Raw genomic sequence first — 16,694 nt, 5'->3', positions numbered from 1 at the left:
ACTAGATTGCCTACAAGTACCAGAAAAAGTATAAGAATCCATCTCTGAATATAAAATCAATTAAACTAAATAAGAAGCACTTATGATTACTGGAATCTGGCCGGTAGTGTAAATGATAGAGCATCTTTTGATGGTCTAAACAGGGATTCAAATATTACCATTACACCTAAAGTGTCACAGTTGTATCAGGCAAATTATGACAAATTAATCCACACAAATAAAAAGGATTTACTAAGGTGGGAGGTGTTACCGCTTTTATTGTTTGATAGGATTGATACAGTGAGAATGAATATTCTACCTAGACTGCTCTTTATATTTCAGTCCCTGCCTATATGGATTGTGGCATCTTCATTTGATGTCTTAGATAAACTTATATCAAAGTTCATTTGACAAAACAGAGTAAGACTAAAGCTGTTAACTCTAGGACAGGATAAGGGAGGGTTGCGTCTCCCTAATTTTAGGTATTATTACTGGGCTACTCATCTTACAGCAGAAGTTGCTTGGATTAACAATGATGCTGAAAAAGGATGGGTTCGTATGGAACAGGACTCTGTACCAAATTCCCCTTTGTCAGCATTAGCCTTCATGGCACCCCAATCTCAGAAAAACATAAAAATAAAAACATATTTGCGTTAAGCACACTCTGAGAGTTGAGAGACATTGCAACCTTATCAAGAGCTGTGCTTGATTAACGCTCCAACTAGACATTTTTATACAAAGGTATTGATACTGTCTATCTGGACACATTGTTTTTTTTCACTGCTATTGTCAGGGAATGTTTAGCTGTTTAATTGTTCATTTCGTTCATTTCGTTTGTATTTTGTTTTAATGTATAAAAATAAAGTGAAAAGAAAATCCATTACAATTAAACCCATGTAATAACATTTTAAATATAAATGAATTTGCTAAATGTTCTTTTCTTTAGTAAAAAATGTGTCTTACAAAATGTCAGTGTACTAAAGTAAATGCATTACAAAATATTTCAATAAAATTAAATAAAAACATCATGAAAACTCATAATACACTTATAAATCGTTTAACTATTTATTTTTTATTATTTTTAGTTTCTTAGCCTCTATTACAATAGGACAGTGTAGAGGAAGACAGGAAGCAAAGTGGAAGAGAGAGAAAATCAATATTGAGAATAGAGAGGATAGCCAGGATTCAAAGTGTCATATGTCATTAACCCTAAACAATGAAACTCATATCTTTTATCCTTAAATTTTCAGGTTAAAATATATTAGAGTCTTTCAAAGTCACCATTACCAACTATCTTATTTCATACAAGAAATTCCACCCAATTTTTGTTTCCCTTTTGAAATGAAAGAACACAACCTTTCAAAAGTTCTCTTGAGCCACATGTGGAGCGCATCACTCTGAAGTAAAACCTTAGAGAACCTTAACATGCATTGTAACAAGATCGTCTAAGTGATCTTTGTGAGGTCATATGACGGATCGGCAAACGGCACACTTTGTAGCCTGTGCCCTTCGTTGCATAGCTGGGGGTCAACAGAGTGCGAACAACTGGAATCCTGCAGCAGTCAGTCACAGCGTGACACAGATAGCAGCCCTAACCTCGCATCGGCATGAGAGCCATCTATCAAAATCTACCGAAAAAGGCTTGAAGTGTAACAAATTCCTAACCCTGCACTAACCTCAAATGTCACTCAAGGTTAAAGAATTGCAATTCATATTGGCTTGCATGTCAATTTAATTCATCCATCACCAGTTGCTGTCGTAGTGGCGCAACAGCTGTACTGCTATTTGATCCTGATTTCTTCCCCAGAATTGAATGGTATTTGTGACAAAACATGCCCCGCTTTCTGTAACCCCTTGTTCGTTATTTGCCAGCGGTTAGTGCAGACTTGTAGCTCTTCAGAAGACACATGCCCTGTTTCTTTTCTTTCGACCCGTGACGAACTGATACTGCATCCTGTCTAGGCCTTTCAGTGGTCAGAGCATGAATCAAAACAGATGAAAGAGATTTTTGGCGTGTTTGCAAGAGGAAAAAAACATCCGCATACTGGCTTCTAAAGGAGACTGAGCCCCTAACCTCTTTTCCACCTCAGCCTTGTTGTGCCTAAAGAAAACCGTTCAATCAGCTACACCTCTTAACCCTTTGATTTTCTACTCTGAGAACTTGTAAGGTGTCCTGAAAGAAAGACAGGCGCGAGAAATCCCTCAAATGATCAGCGATGCCACAGAATGTGATTACAGCCTCTGAGGATCATGGGACTCCAACAAGGAGAATCCCAGTGGAGATGTGAGCTAATGACTGGCTGCTCAGAGATGCATGTGGAACAAGTTAACACATAATGCTCACTGAGCTCTGGGCCGTTCCCAGTCGTTTCAGTCTGGCGTTATCACTTTCAAGGGAGTGATGAATGTGCTGAGAGAAAAATGACGAGCGCTTCTCAATGGAGCAAGTGTGGGTGAATGAGTGGGGGGATATCTTTAGTTTTCAGAAATGACATCTTTTCTGCTTCAAGAAGCGATGCAAAAAAAGAGCTAGAAAAAAAAAACACCTGGACAAGCTGAAATCTCCATTACGGCTAGGCAACATGAAATAAAAGTATATCACTACTCCCCTGGGTCTCCGTAGGTGGGTAGACAGCTCCTATGGTACTTGTGATCCTAATCCCTGGCTAGCGCAGAGGAATCTTTATTTTCTGGCCACGGGGCTGTGAGCGTTGAGTCTGAGGACTCGACTTGTTGGCTTTACCGTGTGTCTGCTGTCACCAAGAGCACTTTGAGCTCTTTGTCACACTCCCACTCCCGGTGTCGGACTCTAGAGTGAACAATTCAGTATGAGAGGGTTTAATTTCACTGCTTAATGTTCTTTACTTTCCCAATTAGAGCCCAGACTGGAGGGTTGGCAAGAGCAGGGTAGTTAGGAGCTCAGCCATAAAAGCGTGCCATGGGTCACATGTGGATTGAAGCTGTCTGAAAATGGCTGCTAAAAAGGCCGTATTGTGCGCACTCACTAGGTGAGGGATAAGGGCAAAAAGAAAGTCGAGAGGTTTGTATTACATAGTGGCCATGCTATTCTGAATGTGTGTATATGTCCGTCAACATGAGATAATGCAGAAAATTGCTTGAACGAGTGTTGAAGGGGAGCTGTGGTACTGTAAGAGGCCACTTCAGTGGAACAGCACTACAATCCACGGACATGAGATTACATGAATGCTTGTGACTGAATGCTTTATTGGGACAGATTGAGCACTAGAGCTGGGTCTAACATTGTCTTTCATCTATTGTTCAAACCTTCAGCACATTAACTGCAATTTATTTTAGATTTCAAATATAATATTAAAAAGAGATGGAAAAGTTCATTTAAAAACCCATTGGCTCAAACAAAAACACTTGCATCATAACATCAACATAAAAAAAAACTTACAAAACCCTTTAAAAGGCCTTTACACCTGAGACATATGCACCTAAACTAAAAAAAAGAGTCAGCACCGTTTCACAATAATATCCTTTGCTCTGCAAAGCTTTTTATTTAAACCCAGTGGGCTGAAAGACTACGATGGGACAACTGTTTGTTTTGTTTTATGAGCTCCTGGGATTTCAGGCTGACCATAAGCATAGCAGTGGGGTACGTTTGCTGTGAGTCAATTAGAGCTATCATTAAAAGCAGATGCTCCATGAAAAATAATAGGAGCCAAAGCGGTGTCTTTGCATTGTAATGATTTCTTCGCTGAAGGCCTGTGTATGTGAAAGGTAGTCAGGACCAGGAATCCAAAAGAATCCACTGTCATTTACTCATTTTCACAACCTCTAGATCATCAGACCACGGTTGTCTTTTTGGCATTGAGAATTTGGTATTGAGATTACATCAAACCCCAGGCTTAATCTTCTGCCTATGAATGTGCCATCACATCGCTGTCTCCAAATAGTTCAAATACAAAGCTGTGGTTGGAAGCAAAAGTAAGGCTGCAAATTATTCATAGCATTATTTATGTTTTGTCCTCCTCAAGTGTCATCCGCTGTAGCATTTTAGAATCAACAGCTTTGAGGGATTTCCCGTTTAGAATTTCTAAAATTTGGATACCATAAAAGAAACACTCACGCAGAAAGACACATATCACGCCCGAAAGGAAACTGTGTGGTTGCAGAGCCATAAATAAACTGTTGTGGATCTGGATCACACAGCCACATTCCCGAGGACCGATTGAGTAATGTTTACCACTGTAAAACCTGCTCGCTCTCTTTCATCAGACTCAAGTTCATGAAAACTTCTCAACAGGTGGAGGGTCTGCACTTAATCAGAGCAAGCACTTTGTCTTTCATCGACAAGATAATGCTATGAAGCTTAAAATACTTTCACTATGAAAAGTCCCCCATTGCCGTTGTTTGTGTTTGTGTTCGTTTGATGTTTATGCTTATGGATATGCATCATATTTTTGTCTTGCTTTCCAAGTACATTTTTAAACTACAAAAAAAATCTGCCAGCGCAGGGAGACAAAAACATGTTCATATTAAAGACATATTCCCTGAAAACAACTCTTAATATCAGTATTAATATACAGTGCTCCTCAAATTAATTATACAGATATTACAAAATTAATTTAACATTTTTAAGATCATTTGTGGATTTTTTGAAAGGAAAACAAGCAATGTTTTACAGTGTATATTCAATATGCTTGCTATGGTTACAAAAGTATTCACACTTCTAACTCTGTATTCTATAGATTGTGTGGTCAGATTACAATTTGGGAAAAACAAGTATTGTTTGAAGAGTTAGAGCCTCTAACCATGAACATGCCTCCTATTATGTCTTACAGAGTATTCTGCTACCATTTCAAATGAACACGTTCTGCGAACAAGACCCTGTGTGTCTCCAGAGGGTCCCCGTCTAACGCAGCTCCAAACGAAATCAGAGCTGCCTTTATAAAGGGCATTACTGCTAAAAGAACCTGGGTTGCTTCGTTTACTTGCAGCGCCTCCCTGGGAGGAAATTTAATATCGTTAGTAAAATGATCTCAATTCTCTGACAAGAAGCCAATGCCATCACATGCATAAATATATTGGTATGTTGTCAATATTTTGACAGACGTCACGTTGAAGAATCGTTATCTGTTGAAAGCACTGCTGAAGATTTAATTGAAACATGCGTAATTACGTGCTCGCTCATAGCGAGGTGTCTGCAGAAAGTGTTAGCAGAGTTGTGAAAGTAGCTGCAAGACAGATCTTTCATCTGCAGATCTTATGACCTCCTGCAACCCAGAACGTAAACGGATACTGCGGCATCCCGGCGAAAACATCTTTCACAAATCAATTCATTACGCCCAACTCTCAGCAGTTTAAAAAGCCCCTCTTTCTTGCATCAACCCATCCCCCGACCACTGACCACAGTCCTGACATTGTCTCACGCAGCGGTATCAGCTTTCTCCTGCCAGAGAGATAAATGGCTAGATGAATTGAAGGCAGACCTCGATCAAAACCGCACATGTATAATATAGACAAACCACCATCAATAACCTTGTTTCATCTTAAATGATTTTATATTGTTTTCTTCAAACTTTTTTCTTCCGAATATAGCCTTCGGTCTCATAACTCTTAAACGTGCAAAGTGATTCAATATTATGAACTGCATTCTAACTAGGGATGGGCAAAATTCAGCCCATCCCATATCCATCTATGTATATCTATATTTATGTTGTTCAATAACATTTTACAATTGTACTGGCGGAACTTTGCTTGCAATACTTTGGCAAAATGTATTAATCCTGGTAAATGATAAATTCTATGTGCACTAACATTTAACATTTCAAGTGACAAGTAATGCATTATAAGTTATAATATTTAGGATATGCAAAAATATATACATTAGAAATAAAAGAAAAAACTATATGACAAATACATTTAGAAGTATATTTTACAAACGAAAAAATATACATTTCAAAAAATGTGCTACTATTTATAACATCTCCTCCATTCTGCTTTTTACTTCATCTGAATTTCACATGTCAAGAGACTCACGTGACTGCAAACAAGCCATTGTGATAATCCAGTAAGATTTTTGTTTGCACAAGGAGACTCAGAACAGCCAGTCTGTCTGGAATGACATGAAGAAACAGAACAAACTAAAGCAAGACTAAATCCAGAAAAACTGTGGCGACGTCTCAAAATGCTTCAAGAAACCTCCCTGAAAGTTACGGTATTGTTAAAAGTTTTAGGAACTTGTGTAAAATGTGTTGTGTAAAAATGCTGTAAAAAGTCATAAATAGATTTTTCTTTATCAATGAACTTCTACTTACTGTATATATGATTCCTTTGTATATTTACAAATTAGCTTTCAGGAAATAATTTAGTGTAGTTCTGCGTAATTTCAAACACATCCAGCGCATTTCCACATCCTCAAAACACATCAAGGCAGTTCTAATCATCAAACGCTTCGTCATAGTTTTCTCTAGCCCTAAGATTTCTGATCCAAGGTCAGCACTGATGCCTCATTAACATTATTTGGCTCGTGGGACCATAAAGGGCATTATAAGATCAGAGAAATTATATTACATTAACTCTATCACACAGATTTGCAATCAGGTCCTGCTGTTGTAAAATATTATGAAATATTCCTCAATGCATTAATATTCACTAAAGCTTTATGAAGATGAGCTAAATGCTCAGTGATTAGGATCATTATTCTCTCTGTTAGAAGTAACAGTCTTTCAGCAAAACAGTGACAGTGTGATGTGAAAGGCTTTAACAAGCACCTTTTTACAGCTTGTTTGATTCGAGCGTCTGCGTTAGTCGCTCAAAATTATACTGTTTTTAAACCCAGGTGTTTACAGAGATACCTCAAGTGCAAGCAGACCATTGGGATATTAAAATCCATATAGCATTCCGTAAATTACATGTATGTAAAAAAACAACCAAATGTGTATAATTATATAGGGTCTTTAATTTAGAGCAGACCGTTCAATGATTTATCGGCAGGTGCTTCTGAGGAAGGATTGTGACCGTACTCATTAACTGCCATTGAATGCATATCGGCAGAGCGCCGCCCTGCTAGTGCCTGCAATGAGCGGCTATTATCACAGCTCATCCCGGCCTAGATGGGGAGCCTGTCTGGTAATTACAGCCAGGCTTACGAAGAGGCTGAGCGAGTGTGTGCGCGTCTGTCTGTGCGAGTGGGTGCAGAGGCGGGGGGAGTCTGAAACACAGGTGGGCGTTTTATTGTGTCGTCTGTGTCAGCGTGGAGCCTGTCTGCAGGCTGTCGTTGCCGTGGGAACGGGACCCGCCGTCGGCCGAAAAGAGAGCTCCTGCTGTAGAGCGAGTTGAATTACAGGTGAGGTAGGCTGAAGGAGAGGAGCACTGGGGTTTGGATAAGAAACGATCAATACGCTCACACGCTGTGAAAGGGCCAGATTACATTGATGCTGCACAGGGATACTGTAAAAGGGGGAAGGGGGAGGACAACCCTACTATCCACATCAACATGTTTGAGTTGCCTGGGATATCACAGTGAGACCACAACATCAGTAGCAGGCCATTTCTAGAGCTACAGCGCTCCGGCTTGGTAGGACAGACATTTTGTGGGTTTTTGCAAAAACTACAAAATGAGATTTTTCACAATACAAGCAACATTTGTATCAGGCATCTTTATGCACTGAAGGCAAGCATCACTGACACCAAAGCTACTGATATCTCTAGGAAACTGTTATTGATTTCTGTTATTCACTGACAATAGCCATTCAACATTACAGTTTCATTGAGAGCTACCAATTTGACTATTTAGTAGACTTAAACCAATCTTTACATACACCAATTATAATAAATGACGTAGATTCATTCACGCTTTAATATGAAATGATACAGGCTACAACGCGCGCCTCCATATTCGTGCATGCAATTGAAAAGCATGCACGCTGTAAAAAGTAAAAAGTTGAGAAAACTAAAAAATCTCATGAAGCTGGCTGCACTACGCTTTTTACGTATTGTCAACTTTAGATTTTTTACAGTGCACTACGAGCACAGCATAACAGCTGACAGGTCAGGAAAATTCATTTTTACTGACATATGGCCTGACAACATCTCATTCGACCACAGTTCACTGACGTCTCATGTTCTGTAGAAGCTCTCTCGTCACCTGTACCGTTTCCACACTCTTTGACAAGCGCCTGCGACTGAGGCGAAGTGGAGTGCACATCTAAAAAGTCTCCAGTTTAATGTAGTCGTAAAGGCAGTCTGCATATAAATATAAATCATTCTTGTCAAAAACAAGAGACAGAAGCAGCAGTTGGGAGTAGAGTAGCCAACCATAGCTCCGGCCCTTTGTTAATTGCATTACATATTTTTAATATTTAAAAATTGAAGATTAATTTTGACAGTGCTAGTGTTTTTTTACTAAAATACTTACTAAAAATATTTAATACAGCATATGAGACTATGAGCGCTGAAAAGACTTTTCCGCTTATCAGTACTTAGTGTCAGGAAAAGTTTTGACCTAAAAATGAAAAGAGTTTTGTGCAACATGACAAGGCCACTAAACATTAGCAGAAGAGCATGCTTACCTCGGCAAACAGTTCCATTTTCCACTGCCTCGTGACCTGCTTTACACATACAGCGGCCAATAGGGACCATCCACTCTCCATCTCCATTACAGTACAGTTTAATGGGAACGTCGACCTCCTCTGCATTAGGGATGCACTCTCCCCTTGCCGACACCAGTGAGGTACTCTCTGCTCCCGAATGCGTCTCCTGAAATGCTGCTCCATTCCGAATAGTGCGAGGGCACTTCCGGTAGAACACCCGCACAGCGATTAACGACATACACCCTCCGTAGTCCTGGAAGGCCAGATAGAAACCGTTTCGGGAGACGGGGCCAAAACTGCGAACTTCTGTGTTTATCTTCATCACACGTCCGCCCAGGTCTACTTGTGAGAAACTCTCATCTGCCGCAATGGTATCCACTTTGATCCAAGGGTTCTCCATCCATGGAGGATGGACTTTAGTGGCCGTGTCATAGTCTGATTCATAGTAGTAGAGGTTAAAAGTTTCCTTGCAGGAACCAGGGACTCCTGGGATGCTGCTGCAGTCTCGCACTGAGAACTTCATCTCCACGTGAATGCGCTGAGCCCCTCTTCTTCGGATGTACTTGGTGCGCACCCAGTTATTTTGGTTGGCGTTGAAGACATTACACACCTGATAGGTACGAATGGTGTTCATGTTCTCATCGTAGCCACTCACTTCTTCCCACTATAAGGAGAGAAAGCAAAAAAAGCAAATCTTTAAAGATGGGTTTTACATGCAACATTTTACTTACTTTGGCCTATAAACTGGGAGAAATGTAATGGTACACAATACACAAAATGAAATAAAAACAACTAAATGAATATGCAGCTTCCGTTTTGTGAAAAAATCTTTATTATCATGGTTAATCATTAGCCTAAAAAATCTATTCGTATAAATTCTTAAATACATAGTCATTTGACTAATGGTACACATTCTGCAACATCTTAAACCACGTAACTGGCTGTTGATTACAGGTTGTACAAACGGTCAATCCTTTCGTATACGTTTAGCTAGATTGCAAAATGACCCGACAGCAGAAAATATCATGTTATAGACACGTTTGTCTCTCTGCATTTGATCTCTGGAGGCTTTTAAGAGCACCTGAGCCATTTTCAGCAGCTTCCCCCACATGCACAGGCCAAATTACTGAGCACAGGAGGTATGAGGTGGGAAAGAGCAAAATTCTCCTGCTTGTCTGCCAACAAGCCCTGGCACTAGGCACACAGAGGGCTGGCTTTGGCTTGGGTTTTCTGTAGACACCCCCCGTGACAGTGCTGGGTGATTTTGGTCTCTATTTATTTTTATCTCTCTTGCTTGCTTTCTTGCACTGTATAAAAAGTATGTACTATTAATATAGCTTACAAAGAGAAAAAGAAAAGGTGATACACTTTGATGTTTACACAGTCATTTATTTTTTGCTGTGCTGCCTCTTCTGTGTCTTCAGGCAGCTTGAATATGAAGCCAGCATTAGCATAATTATATTCTTTCCCTTGCAATGAAAAAAACAACAGAGCATAGTTTGGCAAAACTAAACAAACATGCTGATTCAACAGTTAAACTAGAAAAAAAGCAAATAATAATAATAATAAAAAGTAGAAATGCATTAATGGGACGGTTTACCCAAAAAATCTCATAGTCACTTTTGAATCAGAACAAACAGTTTTAGCAACTGTTAAATTCCACTGTACAGTACACACAAAGACAAGAGAATTTACCTTCTATAATCAGTAACGTAACGATGCAGAGTAGTTGCAAATGTAAGATAATCAAATTATACGGAGATCCAGTTGATAGACTGAAAGAGACTTCTTGTAAAATTTACAAGTATATATTGCGCACACTAAAGCATGAAGGGTACATGCACCAGGGACTTCACTGCTCGGCCTAAAGTGACTCCAGATGACTCCATTGCGGTTTTCAGCCAACTTGCCTGTGATCAAGCCACAGGCTTTCAGCACTAAACAACTCACATAGCAGTCACAGAAGTCTTGACCTTGTCCAACAGGGAAAGCCCTTTTCTTCACCTTAAAATATTTTTCACACAACGGCCTTGAAGCCCAGCAAGCGTATGATCACCCCAACCCTCCCCAAATCACCCTCCCCTCGAGTGTCTTACTCTTCACTTAACAGCTGACATAATTTCCCAAATTAGTTGCTGCTTAACAAGGATTTTGACAGAGTTTTGACGGGCTGGGGGAGAAAGTCAGGCCTGTCCAAGACCTCCATTCTATCAAATGATCTTGGACTAATTAAAACAGCTTTCTTTCCTCGCAGCTTTTGTTCTTTATTCCCATGTCCCTATTATTCGGCTGAGATGAACTGAAATGATTCTGGATAGGATTGTGGTCATTAACACTTGCACTGTGTTTAGAGCATAAAATGAACTTTTCCATAACTTCAGTTCAGTCCTTTCAAGCAGCCAGATGTTTTTTGGGTCACTGGCAGCCATTGACCTTGCCACCTTTCTTAAAGATGACACATTCTTCCATGAACCAGAAAGAGGGTTGAGAATGAAGTGTAGCTGAATAAGAGAAGACAAGGTGTAGCATCTTCTTGTTTGTGGTCTGTCACTTTGACTAATCCAATTAAAAGGAATTAATAAATAAGCAACGTCCCTAATAAGTAACTGAATGAGCAAGTGTGTGATGGGAGGAGGAGAGGAAAGGAGTGGGTTAAAGACACTCCAAACAAACAGCCTTTAAATAGAAGGCCCCCCTTTGTTCTGTTTCGGCTTCTCTGCCATTCTTTCATCAGAGGCAAAGAGGAGAAGCAATGAGACATAATCAGAGGCAAGCGATCAAGCACCGAGTGTGAAATTAAAAGAAACATCTTCATTTCCATAGGTTTTCGTCTGGACTTGGGAGTGTGGCTCAATGGTGACCATGTGTTTTAAGATGCAAAAGAGGGATTCAGCTAACACAATATTTTGTAATATGGCAGGTGAGCACTTCAGTGTATTTATTTTAAACTCTGGATTGCATTTCAACTGAAAATATTAAAAAGTAAAACAAAAAAAATGAGTTTATTACTCCTCTTCAGTTCAAACAAAAAAAATATATTTTTACAATAAGTATAAAAGTAGTGATAAAAATGCTTTACACCATTGGTACGCTTCTTTCTGAAAACTAAGTATAATGTATATTGCTCTAACAAATGTATAAACGCATTTATCAAAATGCTTGTTAAGACCTCCCAAAACAAAGGTTGGCTGCTCTTTTTAGAAGCCTATGTTATGAGGTCAGATCCTTCAGAAGTGGTGCACCACGAGTTTGTGTCCCTATTAATTGGAACTCAGATACAAAAATCACCAACAAAATTGTGGTGCCATTAAGTCTAAGGGCTCGAGCTATGCTTTGAGGGTCACAAGCCAAAAAAGAAGAGAACCACAGAGACTGCTAGTGCAGAACCCCAAACTTTAGTCTTTTGGATGAGAACACAACCTAGGACTACACAATGGTCCTAATCTGCAGTCTTTTAGTAATGATAAGACAAAATGGAGTCTGTGTTCTTTTATTACTCTCTGTCCTGTCATCGTTCAACTAGATATTGCAGGCTATGAAAAAAAGCCAAAAATCTCTATTATTATAGTTCATAGTTTAAGTCTGAACAATCCCTGGATCAAAAAAGCATATCCCACAAGATATTTCTACATTTCATTGCGTTTAATGCAACTGCATTACATTGGAGATCAGTTTTTTATTCTACTTCTAAATCTATCCTGTATCTACTTCTAAAACTCTATTCTACTACTCTATTCTAAAAAAAGCCTATACCATTAAGAACAAAAAACATCCCGGTAAGAAACTATAACATAAGTATATATCAAGATAAAAAATTATTTTCTGTTTCTGAATGTAAGGCTGTGTCCTCCCTGAACATCCTTTAAGGAATCCTCAATGATGATGATAACACTTTGGCAAGCAGAATGTTTTAGCTATTTGCCTTATCTCATGTAAACAGTGTCTTCAGTATAGCAAAGTTACAAATTTGAATAAATCATAATAAAAAAAAAAAAAGTAAGTCACAACTGGACTGCATTAAACTTGTCACATGCACTGGGAAAAGGAGCCCAGTGATAAATGACACAATGATCTTGAGGACAGAAGTTTAGAAACAATAACTCCCCCGCCACCCAAGACGAAAGAAAGTTCCCAACCGAGCTGTGATCTATAAGTCTCCCAGACAGAGGCTCTCCCGGCTAGAGTGGAGGCGCGAGCTTGTGCTGAATTATGAAAAGAGCTCGCTCCGGGGGACGCAGAAGTTGGCCACGATCAAGCTTTTGTGTTATATTAATTGAGCCCGCTATGACATGACTCTGAACTTTTATTTGGACTTCAGCATCTTTTACAAATAAACTGTCAGAACCTTATGAAGTTTACATGAAGACAGCAATTAAAGCTCTCCCAGGGCTGTCATTTGTATTCAAGCGTTTGTAACTAGTCGAGCGGTGCTGATGAGTTCTTCTGTGAAATACGCTGACTCCACATCTCGTGGCAAAGCGCTTCTTGGACTCAAAGAAATACACTGTAAATCTGCATAAATAAATAATTCACACAGAGGGGCGAAAGGGAGCATGTATGACAGCTCCTGAGGGAAAGTTTCCCAATTTGCAGTTGTGGAAAATCTGACAGATAGAGTCGCATTGAGACATTTGTCCTGAGGGGACGTGTGGGACAAATGACATCCGGATATTTCAGCTAAAGTGCAATGGGATTACAACCCTAAGCGAGATACTGAGCTCTCCACTATTAGAAAGATTGACAGAGGGAGAGAAAGTGATTGAGAGAGAGAAAAAAAGAGAGGCGACCTACAAAATGAGCCATCTTTGGCAGCCAGCTTCAATTACCTCTCTTCACTTGTAATGCACAACATGTGAAGAAAGACAAATAAGCTTCCTATTGCTCTATCTATATCCGTGTGAATCGTTGAATTCAAGGACATGACAAAAGAGTCATGACGCCAAAGGACTGCCTATGCAATTTTGGCATGTGACCACACAAAGATGTGGTAGCCTGATAAAGGTAATGTGGTAATATGTTGTTTTATAGATCACAGTAGAACTGAATTCTTGAACCAAATGATTTAAGGTTTTTCTGATTTGTGGTTTGCATCTTAAAAAACATGTTAAAGATGCATTCTTCAAAAATTTTCCAAGAGAAATAATACAGGATTGAACAGGCATGAGGGTGAGTAAATGACAACCGTTTATAGTTTTGGGTGAGCTAACCCTTTAAACAGAGGGCATTTGTCAGGATTGCTCCCCCTTTACAGTATCGAGAGTTCGTTTCATTGTTCATTATTTCTTGAAAACAGGCAGTAGCAGATTATAGGAATGCAAATAGAGTCACGGATGATTAATGAGTTTTGATCTGAACCTCCAGGCAGTCTAGTGAGGGCCACACTATCACAGCGATTCGTTACACAAATGTACTGGCTTATTTTCATGTTCTGCATCAGTAAGCAACAAGTCCAGATGCATGACCAAAACAGAGTTTGAACATGGTGGCATTTAATGTCTGCTGCAATGCTGTTCTCTAACTAAGCTGGTAATGACTTAATTTGCAGCCTTGTGAGGATGTGCAGACACCATAGCAGTTACAAATCAACAATATGTCATCCTGGATAAAATGTTTACACCCTACCTGTCTTGAAAATGCTCAAAGGGCTGCAAAACAACTAAAAATTGTGTTTATATATCTTTTAACGTGATAAAATAACCATTTATGAAGCGCCCTTGAGGAAAAAAATGAAAATACTTTAAGCTTTTTGTTGATTTAAACTGTGAGGTTAGGAGAATGAATCAGGCGGTTCACGTAACGCCGCCTGAAATTGCTCTCCAACTTAACCTTCTCTCTACCACTTACTTTCTTCTTGTTTTTAAAGTAAACACGAAGAATAAGTCTGATTCTATTAAGGCTGCTTAAATCAATTGCTGAATGCCTCTTTGCAAGTTATACAAACGGCCAAAGTGAGCAAATTCCAAATTGATTTTAATGAGTCTTCAAATTATTAAACAATAATTGAAAAAACTGAATTTGAAAAACTGAAACGATGTGCAGGTCCATACAAGTTTCTGTGTAGTAGAGTACTATGTACAGTCAAACATAATAACAGCAGAAGGCACAAAAAGTATGCGCTCCTCACACCTGGCTGTTGCCATAAATATTTCTGTAATGTAGGTGTTAACTTTCATAATTACACTGCTCCATGCAGTATGTTCAACCTGCATGAAACATCAAGGGGTTTAGCCTAAATTCAGATCACAAATGAGAGCGAATGAAAGAATGAATGAATGAGTGAACAAATCACATCTGGATTTTTTCTGCTTGACAGTTCGGCAACAGGGCTTTGTTTTGCAAAGCTATTCGGTGGCATGAAAGCCAACTGTTGATGGAGTGCTCTATATTTTGACTGACACTGATACTTTAGTTAAGCCCACAAGGCTCTGCAGGGGTGTAAGACAATAACTTAAGGCCTTTCTCTCTATAAGGTTTACAGAATCCCACCTGTTTAGTGCTGCTGTGAGGGACCGCCAAATCCCCGGCTAAAGTTAAAGTGTGCTGCGTCTTCCTATGACTATTCTTTATATCTCATTTCATTTGAGAAAACGTATGCTCTTTGTAAATATGCGGTGGCAGACATCAGAATAACTGGGAAAAAAAAATGAATCCAAAGGAAAGTTGGAACGATCAGCAGCATTCCTCACTGAAGACTACATTTACTCTGAATACACTGACATACTGAGGCCGTTTTAGACATCTACATTTCTGAATGTGACAAAACAGGCAAAATGTTTCGCTTCTGAACCATGTGATATTTCATTTTAACACTTTACATTAAATCATTCCATCTAGCTATTAGGTGTGGCATTGGAATAATTTGACTTTCGCAGTTGTTTAGTTAAACCTTGCGGTTGTAAAGATGAAAAAGATAAGATGACGTAAACTATGTGCAATTCCTTTTCTTTTGTTATAGAGGAAAAGAGAGGTGAATCTTATTGAATCCAGAGCCTCAGACCCGGAGACACCGGACCTCTTTGTTCTTTTATATTGATTGCTCCAATCAGCACAGGAAAAAAAAAAAAAAACGCTGCATGCCCTAAGGTTCGAAGAGAAGATGGTGAGCAAAATTATATCTGAAGAACTTTGAAGTCGCTCAACCACACTGTCAGCCTTCTATCCTCTTTTCTTGCTCCACTTTTTAAGTCTCTCTCGCTCTCAGTCTTCCATTTTTATTTTACTGCTTCCAGACCCATGGAATGGTATAATTTAAACCATCTCCCCAAAACAGACACAGAAGCATAAATAATTGAATAAAACAGGGAGTGGTTTTTCAGAAATACACCAGCAAATTACTCAGGAATATATTTTTCTTCCCCCGATCTGTTCGGAAGAACATAGATCCTGGTGTGGGGGAGAAGGCGATTAATTACTCCCTGACTAGTGGGTGCTGAGCAGGCGTGAGCCTAGATGAATGAAGCCTAGTCTTTGTGGCACTATATGGTAAGGATTCACATCCGGTTTCTGTCAAAATTGCTAGAAAAGAAGCATTTATGGATCATATTATTATTATTTTAACCTCAGAAATCTGTTAATATGAAGAAGACTTACACTTATACTGCTGTCACCTGTTGTTGACACTGGATATACTGTCCAGCCAAGCTCTGCGGTCGCTGTGGTTGAGTCCATCAACATTTCTGTGGAAACAGGAGGAAACATAAAAAGGTTAAACAGGATATGTCCAGGTCATGTTTTGTGCAAAGTTCAATGCCTTTGAGCTCATGCACAGATCTTAGCCAAAGCATCTAGCAATCTATCACAAATCTTCCACAAACAGAGCGAGGGAACTTGCTACTGTTGTCTCCAGCATTTCCAAGATCTTCCTAATTTACAAATAACCTCAGTTCCCTTTTTATCCTCAGTCTCTGCCTTAAGAAATGCTGGGGAAATATAATAAGCTATGAATATTTCATACATTTTTATGCATTAACATAATTTTTATCCAGACATTTATAGAGTCTTGTGATACCACTTAACCAACTGCTCCATAAAACACTATCAACACATTTGACACGAATCAGCCTTAAATCTGTTCCGATATTATAGCCATCTCCAGTAGTAAGGAGGAAAAATGCTGTAAAAATCAAAAAGGGAACAGGAAATAGTGGGTTCTGC

At 39.2% G+C, this 16,694-nt stretch overlaps 1 protein-coding gene across 2 annotated transcripts in view; it reads right to left on the bottom strand.

Annotated features, from left to right (window-relative positions):
* The window catches only part of ephb2b (eph receptor B2b), a 145,360-nt gene that overhangs the window by 58,293 nt on the left and 70,373 nt on the right, over positions 1-16,694 (bottom strand). For both annotated transcript variants that reach the window (XM_043252519.1, XM_043252520.1), the window contains exons 2-3: positions 16,131-16,216; positions 8,520-9,204 (exon numbers count right to left, since the gene is read on the bottom strand). In XM_043252519.1, the coding sequence (XP_043108454.1) occupies positions 8,520-9,204; positions 16,131-16,216 (771 nt within the window). The remainder of the gene's footprint in view (positions 1-8,519; positions 9,205-16,130; positions 16,217-16,694) is intronic.

Source organism: Puntigrus tetrazona, chromosome 11 (assembly GCF_018831695.1).
Source record: "Puntigrus tetrazona isolate hp1 chromosome 11, ASM1883169v1, whole genome shotgun sequence".
NCBI lineage: Eukaryota > Metazoa > Chordata > Actinopteri > Cypriniformes > Cyprinidae > Puntigrus > Puntigrus tetrazona.
This window is presented reverse-complemented; position numbering and strand designations above follow the sequence as displayed.